General features: G+C 32.1%; 1 protein-coding gene across 1 annotated transcript; it reads right to left on the bottom strand.

The window, feature by feature from the left end:
• Positions 1-8,482: 8,482 nt before the first annotated feature.
• On the bottom strand, positions 8,483-11,011 carry LOC111395682 (transcription factor bHLH123-like). Its single transcript, XM_023021791.1, has 7 exons — positions 10,568-11,011; positions 9,979-10,477; positions 9,772-9,879; positions 9,601-9,666; positions 9,439-9,504; positions 9,279-9,329; positions 8,483-9,131 (listed from the first exon to the last, which is right to left on the bottom strand). The coding sequence occupies exons 1-7, from the start codon at positions 10,867-10,869 to the stop codon at positions 8,979-8,981; spliced, it is 1,245 nt and encodes a 414-aa protein (XP_022877559.1). The 5' UTR covers positions 10,870-11,011; the 3' UTR covers positions 8,483-8,978.
• Between the last annotated feature and the right edge of the window lie 3,679 nt (positions 11,012-14,690).

Genomic DNA, 14,690 nt, shown 5'->3' with positions numbered 1-14,690 from the left:
AAGAACTCTTGGGCTAAGTGAATATTTTCCACTATGCTTCTACCCTCCACAAATGTGGCTTGAGCTTGATCAATAATTGAACCAAGTATAGTCTTAAACGAGAAGACAAAATTTTAGCGATCACTTTGTAAAACACATTGCAACAAGCAATCAGTTTGTACTCGTCCATAGTATGCGAATGATTAGTCTTAGAACTAATGTAATAACGGTGTGGTTGATTTGCTTAAGAGACCTCGAAGTAAAGAATTCTCCAATTGCCTCCATGAACTCTTCACCGACAATATCCCAAATCTTCTTAAAAAAACGTGAAGTGTATCCATCCAGTCTCGATGACTTATCATCCCTGATACTAAATAGGGCATCTTTGATTTCATGCCTCGTGACTTCTCGATCAAGTAACACGGCATTTTCCTCCGATAATATGGGCCCAATATTCATAATTTCAGCATTGAAGGGCTGTCCAAAGCTGTCTTTTCCCAACAATTTACTATAGAAATGGATAAATTCCTTCTCTACTTTTTGAGAAGTAGAATAAGTGCCATCGCTTTTAATAATAGCTGGAATATATTTTCTCTTAGCCATAGAGTGAAAAAAACTTTGTACATTTGTCACTCTCCTTAAAGTAGAAACATTTTGCTTGTTATAGTAGAAGGTCCTTTCCGCTTCACAAAGATTCATAACTTCTTTTCTCAACCTTGCCACATCATTTTGTAATTGAAGATTAGTGGGACCATTTTGTAAGTCAACTTGCACAAATTCCAATCTCCTCGAAGCAACTTTGGCCCTTGATGAGATATGTGAGAAATGTTTGTTATTGGGCTTCTTAAGCACACCTTTAAGATTTTGCATCTTCTTACAAAGTGAGAATTGCCTCGTTCACCATACATCTTGATTCCAACCATTACATACCACTTTATAAAAATCATCATGGTTTGTCCATATGTTGAAGAGTTGAAATGGAATGTTCTTCCTTTCAACTTTCCCAAAAAAAAGAAACAATTCAAGACGAGTGATAGGATAGGCAACCCGAGGGTAGGAAATTAGCAAAGCTATTAAAACCTCCTTGCATCCAAGCTCATTAACCATGGCCCTATCTAGCTTACTCCGAGTCGAGTCGTTAGTCCAAGTGAAAAAGCATCCAATAGATCTCACATTGGAGAGTCCAACACTTAGGCGACAATATTCAAAATCCTTCACCTCATAGGGATTAACATCCACTCCATTAATTTTTTTCATCAAACTTAAGCACATTATTAAAATCTCCCAAGAGCAACCAAGGTGAAGAACAATTCAAACCATGCTCCATAATGTTATTCCAAAGAGGCCTGCGACTCACAATAGTGTGGTAAGCATAAACAAAGCTAACAAGAAAGGTAAGTGAAGTTACCTTACAAGTAATGGAGTAATGGATGACCTGCGGCGAAATCTCCAATAATTCAACTTCAACTTTCATGGAATTCCACAAGACCATAATCCGGCCATTTTGGTGAGTATGGAAATTGTTAATTACTCATCACCATAGAGATCGAATCATGCATATTAGAGGACCCCTTTACCACTGATTTTGCCATGTGAACATTTGTATCAACATCAATTAGCGTAGGGGAAATTCGCCTAGTTTTCCAGTATCATTCAATTCACTGGTAGGAGTATCTTCAAGAGACTATTTATTTATAAAAAAATAAATTAAAGAAATTAAATTTAAAGAGTGAATTATTTTATGCACTTCAACAATAATCTCTATTTTAGCTCTTATTTTACATTTTTCCAATAAACATTAAGATTTATCCTCATCATTTATTTACATATTCTTTTGTGTCAAGAGCCAATCATATCAAATATGGTTTGAATAATTTGAACAATATAGTGTTAAAATCTGTAATATATTAAAGCAATCATTATAAAGTAGAAAGTTGAAACCTTTTACATAGTCTTTTTCTTTTGCGAAATAAGATTCCAAACCTTTTTCTTATATAATCAATAAAAAGTCTGTAAATTGTTTAAAAATTCAGGAAACTGTTTTTGGAAGTAATTTTGTTTCTTTAAATTTAAATTTTATATTGTTCCACATATGTAACGCTTTTCGTGGCTAATCATGATTATTCAAAGCACACATATATACTTGCTTTTTGTATTCATTTATGCTTCTAAGTGAAGTCTCCAATGGGACTCAATAAATAGAAACTAATAATATTTTAATATACTTGATGACTGATTATTGGAAGATATGATGCTATATTAGTATTTATCCCAGTTAAATTATAATTTATTAAGTCTAAACAGAAAATTAGTATTATTGTGCTAAGATTATATCATAAATATTTGTTGACTCAGATGGTTGAAAATGATAGCACACTCGAAGTTGGAGATCACTTTGGAATGTGGCAAAAACCTTAACAGTAAAAATGAGTTTCAAGGAACGTTATTGCACCACCTTTTTAAGATGTCTTTTGCTCCACTATTATTGTGACGTATTTGAGTAAGTAAAAGATATAATGGAATATTTGCAATGCGCACAAATGAAGACAAAATCAAAGCATAGAGGAGAACAAACTCAATAATAGAAATAGTTTTTATTATATCTCTGCAGAATGACCAAATAAAAATAAGTTTTCAAGAACACAAAAATATTGTAAAAGAAGTGAATATTTCATATAGTACAATATATATTTTTCTTTTTTATCAAAGGTAAAAATGAATCTATTTATATATTTCTATTTTGACACTTTCAATGGTCACAACTATTGAGTAGTGACTTGTTAATTTGAATTACAAATTCAAATTATTCTAAAAGAACAGTAAACATATGTTAAATTACTCAAAATATCATGTGCAAAATTGGTGTATGTTGAGCTCGCTAATCAAAAACTACTTATCCAACGATCTAAAATAATAATTTTAAAAATACTCTCTACTTAAAAAGCTTACACAATTAGCTTTCAATATCCTTCATCTTAAAGAGTATTTGTCGTTTCATATAGAAAATGAGTTCAGCTTGATCGGAAAAGAAACTAATTTTTGTCCGGGCATCATTTAAATATAGGAGGACCCAACAAATTCTATTGTATGGGTCCGCTTATCTAAAATGTTAAAGCATTGTATTTGTACTTCGATGGTCATGTGTTAAGAATCAGATGCAATGCTAAATAGAATTGACGTATGATATATAATTCATTTAAGCTTATATTTATTGATAACAAGACTTTGCTACTTTCTCGGAAAGGAATCATCTTAAAGTTCCTTATTACTAAATTGATAGAGCATATTTCGTATTAATTTATTTAAGAAATGTTGCAAAAGTTTTCAATGGGGACCGTATAATTCTTTAAAAATTAACCAATACGAGATGTAAAAGAAATGGATTATCTTCTCAAATTTAAAAAATATAGGCAGAAAAGAGATGATATCAGGCAAATTCCCTTTACTTCCAATGGAAGCACTTCAATGTGGCCATTCGATGAAAAGCATAAAGGCATACGGTTGATGGCTACTTCTCATGATATATATATCCTATTCCCTTTCTTATTTAAGATAAGAGTGTATGTAAAATATACAAAATCAAAAGAGGGTGTCAGATAGGACGGGTGGTGGATAGTGACATAGTCAGGATTATCACGTAAAGAAGATATTAGTTAGGCTGTCTCACTATTTTACTTGGGCCTATTTGTGTAATCCAGGTTTAGCTTGTAACTTGAAAAAACACATTCTTTGAAACAAGCTTTCGATCTTATATATATTGGTGATGAGATCTGACCTTACACATGGTGCATTTGTGGGTGTTGGATCTAAATTTTGAGGTGCCATATAAAAGGCTCCTTTGGCCTCGTTTTCAAATGAATATATGAGCGTATTATTCATTTTTCTATCTATCTGTTTTTTCAATCTCTATAAAATCTTGAGTGGGTTCTTTGATGTACTTAGTCTATAATCCGTGAGATTGAGTGTAGTTTACTGTGATGAACTTTGTATGTGAGATGAGTGTAAAACATTGAAGAAATCCCTTCATACGTTTGTAATGCACCACTCTTAGCTAATTTCAGTGGATTTGAGCGATATCTACTTATAGATGCTCAATGAGTGAGTAGCGTTTTGAGCACGTGAACATTTTGACCCCTTAGTGTGTGAAAATTCCTTTGTGTGTTACTTTTTAATTTTTATGATTTTACTTTCTGCAAACGATTTAGTTTTGAATTTCTTTTATTTAAACGCAATTGGAACCAGCAAGTGGTATCAAATCTGTTTTTTAAAAAGGGCGTTAAAGTTCCGTGATTTCTTGAAACCCTAGTTTTTTCAAAATATGCGAATCTTGTAAATCGTTTTGATTTTTAAACTATTTGTGAAAACATACTATGTTTTTTGAAATGAGATTTATTGATCTAACTTCAATTCAACCTTTGGTTGAATCCTCTTGATGCTCTATGTTTTTTCTGTGTTAGATATGAAAGATTTTAAAATATACGTTAGTATTCTCGAGGTTTCTTGGAATTTCTTTTGAAAACCTTGATTTGATTTGAAAGATTCTTGTATTTGTCATTGAGTTCTAGCGATTCCTTTAACAACTCACTATTGAGTTGTGATGGTTTTTTGTAACTCGTTTTGGTTATTGGTTAGTTGTGTTGACTCACTCCAATTCCTACTGATTTCTTGACTTATTCTCTGAGAATTTTTTATTCGTTGGGTTGCTTTATAGAATTTGAAGATTCTAGTTCGTTTTTGGTATTCTTTAATAATCCCCTTCATTCTGAAACATTAAGTTTTTTACTCTGGTATAATCTCTTACCCTTTCACATTTGTATTGTTCAAATTCTCTATACCGTCTGAATATAAATTGGTTATTAAGGTAAGAGATCTATCACTATTTACCTTTGTCCAAAATCTCTTGCGAGCACTTGGGAATCTTAGGAAGCAGTAAACCAAATGGTCCCACTCCTTAAACTTGTCAAATTTACATTTCATTGATAAACCACTTGTATTTATAATTTTTATTTGTTGTTATATAATTCTGCTTTGTTTTCTAGGAACTTGGATTATATAATCTATTTTACAATTTTCATAAATTGTAAGATAAGTAGAACTTACTCTATTCTTATTTCTCACTTTAGAACTTGCATATTTTGTAAATTTCTCACATTGCTTAATTGTGATATACTTTTTGTGGGGTATACATTTGATCATGTGACTTGACTTGTTAAAATGTCAACTGCATATAAGTTTGACGATGAAATGTGGAATGGTACTGCTAACTTTAGTATCTAGTGCCAGAAGATGAGGGCTCTATTGTTACAACAGAAGTGTACTACTACTGTTGATGGGGTTTGGGTCACTAAGATTAGTGCTTCTAGGAGGCAAGAAAATGAGATAGTCCCAAGCTCCATGATTCTTCACCTATCTGATAGTGTGATAAGGAAAGCTCAAAAAACTACCATTTACGTACTGCAGCCAAAGTTAGGAACACTTTTCCTAACTAGGACAATGTTATATAAGTGCTATCTCCTGAGACAATTTTATAAATTTAGGTTTGACTTTTCTCTGGCCTAGAAGAAAACATCGATAAGTTCACAAAATTGATTCAAGATTTATCTAACTATAATGAAAAATTGTCAGATGATACTTGCCATGCATTTTTTATAATGTGATTTATAATGCAGTTGTATGGTGTCAAGTTTTGTGGTATATGAATGGAATTAGGATGTAACTAAGTACTATAATTGTGTAGCTCTTATTTTATCTAAATGAATGAAATTTTGAATCATTGGTTTTAAATAAGTTAATAAAATATATGTGATGATAAACTCAACAATTAATTGCAAATTAGAAGAATAATCAAGATAAGAAAACCTAGAGTTGTGATTTCAACTAACTATCAAATATGATTCTCAATTATATAATTATTTATAATCAATTTTTCAAAGTTTATAAGCAAGAACACAATTGTATTTCTATCCCCTTTCTTGAATGCCAGTTAGAAATTAATCTTAGATTTCAATGCCAATATCTCTATTTCGAATTAAAACCAAATATTTATCAAGATCATGATTCGTTTATGGTGTAAGTTTCATAGATTCTACACTTTCTCTTTAAACCCATAAAATCTATGTTGTGTTAATCTTATAATCGTGGCTAAATTTTCCTTTCTTGAGTGTCGAAATTGACTAATAGTGACCAATTAATCGAAAGAATTGAAATCATAACACAAATAAACGGAATTGAAAATTTCAAAAGATAACTAAAATAAATTCAAATCATACTCTCAAGTTTTGGCTAATCAAACTCTAGATTAGATGTTTAGTTCATGATAAAAGCCATGAATTCTACACAATTCATAAAGAATAACATGAAGAGAAGAAAGATAAAACTATTTTTTGGATGGTTGAATCAATCTTTTTCACCAAGTTGCCTTTGCCTCCTTCTTACCCGGTTGAATTCTCCCTTTCTTCTTGTTAAAAAGTAGTCTCTAAAGTTTTATTTATAACGTCTTGAAGTTTTGGACGAATTAGAGTTGAATTGGAACAAGAAGAGAATTCAAAAAAATTTAAAAAACACTTTTCTTGCAAGGCATCTCAGCTCCGCTATGCAAATTCTATTATTTTCAGCAACATGGGCGCTGCAGCGCCCACTTCGGGTGGAAGACAACACTGTATATCTTTCAGTATTTTTGTCATAAATCTTTCTTCCTATATCCAATTGAGCCGATTCAAAATGTATTATGGCTACAACTTTGCTTCTGATATAATGTTTAAATTTGATCGTTTGCTAAGTCAAAATGGGTCTCAATGTGAGATTAAAAATTCAAAGTATAACTTTTTCGATTGAAAATTGATGTATGACAGTACTTTGATTATATTTGATCCCTTTGACATCTTTCTTCATCCAATTAACTCTTAAAACTCCCAAATCTTCATCATGAGGTTTGACACAACTTTTGAGTGTTTGCAATTTAGTTCCCGAACCTTGGATCTCTTACAATTTAGTCCCCTTTCCAATCTTGCCTACTTTTGCTATTTCCTTTAATTTCATCAACCTATATTATAACATCAAAATACACACTAAAATGCTCTAAAACTCGTAGGAAATAGGTAAATATCAAATTTGGATGGTATCTAAAGTATGAGTGAAATACACTCATCAATTAGCAAGTTGTAGCTCTATTAAATTCCTTGGGTGATAAATATAGGGAAATTAGGAAAGCAAAGCATTAGAGTGTGGGAGTGAGAGGATCTTTCTATGGATATCATAGTCTAAATTCTAAAAAATAGAGAACTTGAATTAAAATCTAAATTCAAAGATTCTAAGAATGGTGAAGTGTTAAATGTAAAAGGAAGATCGAACCAAAATAAGAGTAATAATTTTATTAATTTTAACTCTTATAAGATAGGAAAATCTCATAATAATAAGTTCAAAGATATAAAAAAAGAATAAAGGAAAACTTAAGGAAAAAAAATCAAAAAATGCTATTAATGTGGAAAGACTAGCCACTTTATAAAAGATTGTTTCAAAAAAGGTTCTAACGTGAAAGAGAAATTCAACTCTGATAAATAAGGACTCGTTCTTTACTATAGCCATAAGAAATTCAAATGAATGGATTCTTGACTTTGGCAGAAATTTTCACAAGTGTTCCATAAAAGAATGGTTTTGACTTAAATGGTGGATAAGTTCACAGGAAAAATGATATAAGTTGTCAAATAAAAGAAAGTGAAAACTTAATCTTTTATTGGAAAAAAAGTCATATTTTTGAATTGGTTGCGTTTAGGTATGTGTGTGACCTGCAAAGAAATATAATTTCCTTAAGAGAACTAGATAATAAACATGATATAAGAATTCACAGAGGATTTACCAAAATAAATTTTAATGGTAACAAAGTATATCCACTCCCAAAGTGAATGGAATTTCTATCTGTCTGTTCATCAATCTCCGTAAAGTCTTGAGTGGAATCATTGATGTACTTAGTGTACGCTTTGTGAGATTGAGTATCGTATATTATGGTGAATTTCGTATGTGAGGCGAGAGTAAATTATTGAATAATTTTTTTTTTCTTCATACATTTGTATTGCGCCATTATTTGCTGATTTTAGTGATATCTACTTGTAGATGCTCAATGGGTGAGTGACATTTAGAGAAGTGAACATCCGGACTCCTCAATGGTTGAAAATTCCTTTATCTTGTTAGTTTGTAATTTCTGCAATTTTACTCTCTACAAATGGTTAGATTTTGAATGTTCATGTTAAAATGTGATTCGGACCAACCCAAAAAATAATAATAATAAAAAAAAAAATAAAGAGACAAAATATTTTAGTATTATTCGTATTCAGAAAAAAAAATAAAAATTGAAAATGTTGCGGGAATAGTCGACTTCGTCCTCATGTCCCTCTATCCCATGGGTAGGGGCAAAGGGCGACCTTCTGACTTCCACTAACATATTCCAGACATAAACAATTCAAAAGTGATATTTCCAATCAAATGATATGAACCCCACACACAATCCTGTTCTGGAATTCAATTATTCCTTTCATTTTCTTTTAAACTAAAGTTAATTGCCAGCTTTATGCAATATTTCAAAAGACACAGGCCTGCAACAAAAGCTCCTTTACCCTTTTCCTTTCTGCTAATTAAATTCAGTTACAAACAACAAATTAATGATTTCTAATCTAATCCTAGCTCACCAAACATTAATAATAATTCTTCAATTATTAAAAGACCATATTTGCATACATTAATGGTGCCTAATTCTAATTGTAGCCAAAGCAGCATCATTTTGCCTGTAGCTAAGCTGGCCCAACACTCTTCTATCTTCTAATGGGGTTTTTTCCTTTATCCTTGCGCATTTCTTAGCCTTTTTTTTTTTTGGTACAAAGTCAGGAGGTCCATAGTTTTCCTATCTTTTCCTATTCTTTGCTAGCTAGGGTTTCAAATAAGCCAGTTGCTGCATAAAATTAGGTTCCATTCCTGGGTGTTAATGTTGCCTTCTTGTGATTCTCATCTTATCTGAAAGGTCCCGAAAATGCCGGGGTCCAAAAATCGACCGCTGTATCATGAGTGAAAGGATAAGTGCATGAAACCGGTACTAAACATAGCCCTCGGCTTCTAAGATCTTGTCGCGGTCCTTGATCAGGAACCTTAGATTTATCAGAATTCTGAAGAAATGAGGAAGAAAATATGAGAGATCTTCAACCTTGATAAGCATTTAACTAACAAGATTAAGAATAATAGCTTTTCTATTTTCAAATCTTAATCACTGTGACATTAATATGATGCAAGAAATTAATTAACTATTTCTGTACCTGCTGGGGTTGTATTGGAGCAACACTTTTCATGTATGGGGCACTTAAAGTCTGACATTATACACAAGAACAAATATTATTAGTACAAAAGCTTGATTTTATAAGCTCATTCAATCCGGTAAAATTATACGATTGGTAAAATATGTTCTATGAAGCTTACGCCGATTCGTTCATGTAGCGATTTTATGTAATCGATAGCTTCAGAAAGCACGGAAGCCGTATCAGTCTGAGAAATCGGATTCAATAGTTAGTCATTATACATGGAAGTTTTCAAATAAAAAATGAGTTAAAGTGAAGAAAACTTTCGGAATTCTTAACATACCTTTCCAAAAGGTGAAACTAATTGTTGAAGTGCAGTGATTCTGTCTCCCATCTTCTCTTTTCTCACCTAATCAAGAACAAAGTTATCTTCTTGTTAATTGTTTATATGAATTAAGAAAAGCCGAAGCTAATCAAAATTTCCACTTTTCCTCAATAAATTTATTGTGCTTACCTTAAAAGCTGGCAAAGGTGTTGGCGTTTCATTCCGGAGTCTTTTATTTGATGCTTGAGTGCTAGTTTTCTTTGCTGTTGTACTCAAATCCCGAACTTCTGATGTATTCTTTTGGAAAAAATGAACACGAATTTTACTGTCTTAAGCAAGAACAAGGAAACCCTACTTATACTTTTACATGAAAATTTTAGAACATTTTATTAATACCTTCGGTTTTTCATCCAAGGCCGGCGTAGGAAGTGGCGTTGGCAACGAGGAAAAGAAGTTTGGTCGTACATCATCGGCTCCTGGAGCATTCCAGAAGGGAGTTTTATTGGTGAAATGTACATTAGCAGAAGGCTGTTTTGGAGGTACTGTTGTTCTTAAGAATGTCTGAGGAAATCTGTTCCAAGAAGGCGTCCATTCTCCTGAGTTCGTTCCGTAGTTCGTCGGATAAGGGAAATTCATGGGCCGGTTTTCGTATGTCGAATGCTGTGGCTGATTTTCAGATAGTAGAAGGCCGTAGGCGGCAGCGGAATCTACCGGAAAACTGGTTTGCTTATATTCATTCACATGAGAATCCTCAGAACTTGCAGAATATATTTTCTCCCTCCAATGATCTTGAGAAGATGCTGTCCCAGTTTCTTGCTGAAAATTGCTATTTGAATTACTCAAATCTTCTTGAAGCATAGAACGAAAACTGCTATCCGCTTTTTCACCTCCATGGCTGTCAAAAAACGGAAGAAATTTCATTCATACAAGAAAACAAATACCTGGGAAAGTAAAAGTTAAACTGAAATTAATCAATTAGACCTACAATATGGACTGGTTCCAATCCATGGCTTGAGAAGAAAGGCCTAAAGCCATCATATGCATATTGGTGTCGACTAATAAGCCGCCACCGGAAGATTGATCGTGCCCTTGCAACACCATGGAGCTACCGGGAACTGTCCCGGTATCCATGGAAGTTCTTGGTTTGTCATCCACCATTTCGTTCGTCCATCCATAGCTTGCTACGCTATTTAAAGTAGTAGATTTTTGTGCTGATGATCCAGTTTCAAATTTTCTTGATGTATCCCACCAATTTCCTCCACTTCCTAGCTGAAATTCATCTGCCATGGCCTTGTCTGAAAATTGAACTCTCCTTTTTCAGTGCTAAAAGTAGGGTTCTCTCCTTTTCTTGATTCAGATGCTTATTCTCTGCAAGGCCGCCTCTCTTCTTAATTAGGTTTTTGTAATTTTTCAACGAAATGAAATTAAAACGATTTGCTGCACCTGAGTATTTATACTATCAAACCTAAGATATTATTGACCAGAATTCCTGGTTGACTTTTTTAAGGGTGATTAGACAATTCAAAAGAAATGTCATTTGGAAATTTAATCCTTTGCTTAATTAGCCAATTACATAAATAAATAGAATGCTTAGACAAATATGCTTTCTTGGACACTGTCTAGTCAATATTCAATCGATGCTACAAGACAAATTTCCACGTCATGCCCACAAAATAATTCTGTATTCAAAACATTTATTTTAGCAAGTCTAGAAATTCCAAAGAATAAAGTCAGCAATAATATTTGTTTAATTGGACTCAATCTTGACCTACAAGTCCAAGATTTTATTATCTTACCCTTTCTTTGATCTTCGTTATTTTTAAAATATATTTTTTTCTTTCTTTTTTTGAATCACATATTTTTCAATAAAATAATAATACATTCAAAGCTAATAACTTTTCCTTATATTTTAACAACACATTTTCAATGAATCTATCATTCCAAAACACACAAAAAATAGGCTCAAACAAGCGTTTAATTATGTTTAGGGTTGTAAATGAATATTATTTTATACTACATGAGCAAATTTCTGCGAGAGACCGATGTAATGAGAAAAATGAAAAATATCCTTCGGTTACTTTTTTTCTAAAGAGAGATATATTCATTGATAAACCAACATTTTACAACTCAAAATTACCATTTTTCACGTATATAAAGATAGAAGAAAGAAGAGAAAAAGAATAAACATACATGCTCATAGTGATCGAGTCAATTTGGCCTGATTGAGTAGATGATTGAGATATCGACTTTCTTAGAAATTATAATTAAGTGTTTTCGAAAATAAGTGAATTAAAAGAAAATAAAGAAAGATTTTTCCTTTTTTGAGTGTAAAAAGAAAGTTTTGGTTTCTCATAGTGGGAGAGTCAATATCAGTGACTAAGGCCACCATATTAATTTCAGAAAGCTATGATCTAAATCAAATATGGAGTCCCTGAAGTTGATGACAAAATAGAAATTTGAACAACTAGAGTTTCAAATCAGTTTGTCATTAATCCTCAGGCAACTTGTGCTTGAGATGTCTACATTCGTTTTATTTTTAAAAAGGACCACAGATCCATTATCATACTTTAATTTAATTTGATCATAATTTTCTCTACATAGGTATGTAAATTATTTAGCTTATTTTCATTATTTAGTATATTCTTATGTATTATGCATACTTGTGAGACTATATCCTCGTCCGTGCTGCATTAATTCATTATGATGAAAAGAAATTTACAAGATAAAAACACTTACCATATGTTCTTTAACATCAGTTTCTCTTTTTGATGATACAAAATCCTAATGATGGCTTCCTATTTATAAGAAAAATTTTGACAAAATCAAAACTACAAGTGTGAATAATTAGACTTTACAACTTAACACAATCTCCCTCCAAAAATATGTATAGTAGGTGAGGGTTTCAAGACTAGAAATTTTTTTTCTAAATTTCATTTAAAAATAATTCCTAACTATTCGTAACTACAATGTTACTACATCTGTCTGAAATTCAGTTTGGTTAATTATTCCAAATATAGACCCTTTATGTTCTATTGACAAAAAAAAAAGGCAATTAAAATTATAAATCTATCTATAATAAAAATCCAAAAGAGTCGAATCATTTTCTACCGATGAATTTTTAAATAATAATATGGTACAAAAGAAAGAAGTGAGTGGGGAGGGGGTGGCGGCAGGCGGTGATGGGCCGAAGGTGGTGGTGATCCATATGTTGACTTATTTATTATTTTAGTGGTTTTGAAAAATTAAGAGAGTCAACCAGTGGGGTCCACGCGGAAACGGGCGTGCGGATACAGTGTCTAAGAGTCAGAGCCCGAAAGTGACGGTCTGAAATAGCCACAACATAGCACACCCAAACATTCCTAAGCTCTAATCATTTCATATCACTAGTGACTAACATCATTTTTATTTTGTTTCCTTATCATGTTTTCTAGTCCACCTTCACAACTTTCCCACCTCAAATCCTCCTAAACTTTTTAAAATATCTGCCCCAATGGGGTGTGGTTAGGTAGGGGGTTAGTTTCGCGGATTTTGCACGAGATAATATTGTGTTACATCAAAGAAATTCTCCAATAAGACGATTCTATATGAATGTATCACGTGCTATTCATTTATGTACATTGAATTCTAAATAACTCAAACCACGACAACTCAAACAACGATTGAGAGAGAGAGAGACTGATCTATCCGACATTCGAGGTGTTATGATTTGAGTGATTCGAAGTTCGAAGTGCTATGATTTGAATGAACAATCTTACCATATTTTCATATAGAAGTATTTCTTGTTACAATGAACAGGCTTAGCATGTAATTATACATGGTATGATTAGGTTAGAGCTTTAATCAAATTTTTTTTTTAAAAAAAAATAAAAAGTTAAAATTAGGTTTAATTTGAACTTAATATAAACTTTTAGGGTAGGCTAAATCTTTATGTGGATTAACTTTTATTTTAATACATCAGGGGGGTTAAACCACGACGACTCAAAAGTCAATTGAGAGAGAGCTAGCGAGCGACCTATCCAACATTCGAGGTATTATAATTTGAGTGATTCGAAGTTCAAAGTGTCGTGAATTGAATGAATAATCTTAACATGTTTGCATATACAATATCTCTTGTTACAATGAACGGGTCTATTATGTAATACTACATAATATCATTAGGTTGGAGCTTGAATCAATTTTAGAAAACGTTAAAATTTACGTTGAACTTAATATAAACTTTTAGGATTAATTTTTATTTTAATACATGAGGGTCGCCTAAATATAAGAGAACATAACAATCGATATTTTAATTTAATCTCTACCTTAATACTATTCAGTCTACAATATTATATATTATTGAATAAGTTTTAATATATCTGCCCCCAAGGGGGTGTGGGGGCAGGTACGTGGGCTAGTTTTGCTGGTTTTGCACGAGATAATCTTGTGTTACACAGTAGAAATACTTCAATAAGACGGTTCTACATACGTGCATGGTGTACTATTCATTTAAATTATGTACATTGAATTCTAAATCACTCAAGTCACGACATCTCAAGCTCGATTGAGTAAGAGAGAGCAAGAGACCCATTCGACGTTCGAGGTGTTATGATTTGAATGGTTCGAAGTCCGAAGTACCATGATTTGAGTAAACAATTTTACCATATTTTCACATAGAAGTATTTCTTCTTACAATGAATGGGCCTAGTATGTAATACTAGACGGTATGATTAGGTTGGAGTTTGAATCAATTTTTCAAAAAAGTTAAAATTAGGTTTAATTAGAACTTATAAACTTTTAGGGGAGGCTAAATCTTTATGTGGATTAACTTTCATTTTTAACATATGAGGGGGCGCCTAAATATAAGAGATCATAACGATCGAAATTTTAATTTAATTTCTATAATTAATATTATCCAGTATACAATATCAAAATTAATTCTCAAAATCACTACCAAACAGGCCCTTGATGTTTAACATTTTGAAACACAAATATTCATTTATTATAAGAATCTAAACTACATAGTTAATCTAGAAAATTGAAACCAATTGTATTTATAGAATTGTTGAATCTAAATAGGGAGTGCATTTATTTCTGTGCTCTTAATCATGATGTATGATTGTGTGTGTGCG

Source organism: Olea europaea, chromosome 6, assembly GCF_002742605.1.
Source record: "Olea europaea var. sylvestris chromosome 6, O_europaea_v1, whole genome shotgun sequence".
In the NCBI taxonomy this organism is placed as follows: Eukaryota; Viridiplantae; Streptophyta; class Magnoliopsida; order Lamiales; family Oleaceae; genus Olea; species Olea europaea.
This window is presented reverse-complemented; position numbering and strand designations above follow the sequence as displayed.

Bases quoted from the DNA above. Each gene is read 5' to 3' on its own strand.
- LOC111395682 (XM_023021791.1), bottom strand. From the start codon at position 10,869: ATGGCAGATGAATTTCAGCTAGGAAGTGGAGGAAATTGGTGGGATACA. The intron at 10,478-10,567 runs GTAGGTCTAATT...GTTTTTTGACAG, and splicing joins GATTGGAACCAGTCCATATT to CCATGGAGGTGAAAAAGCGG. The intron at 9,505-9,600 runs GTATGTTAAGAA...CCGATTTCTCAG, and splicing joins TAGTTTCACCTTTTGGAAAG to ACTGATACGGCTTCCGTGCT.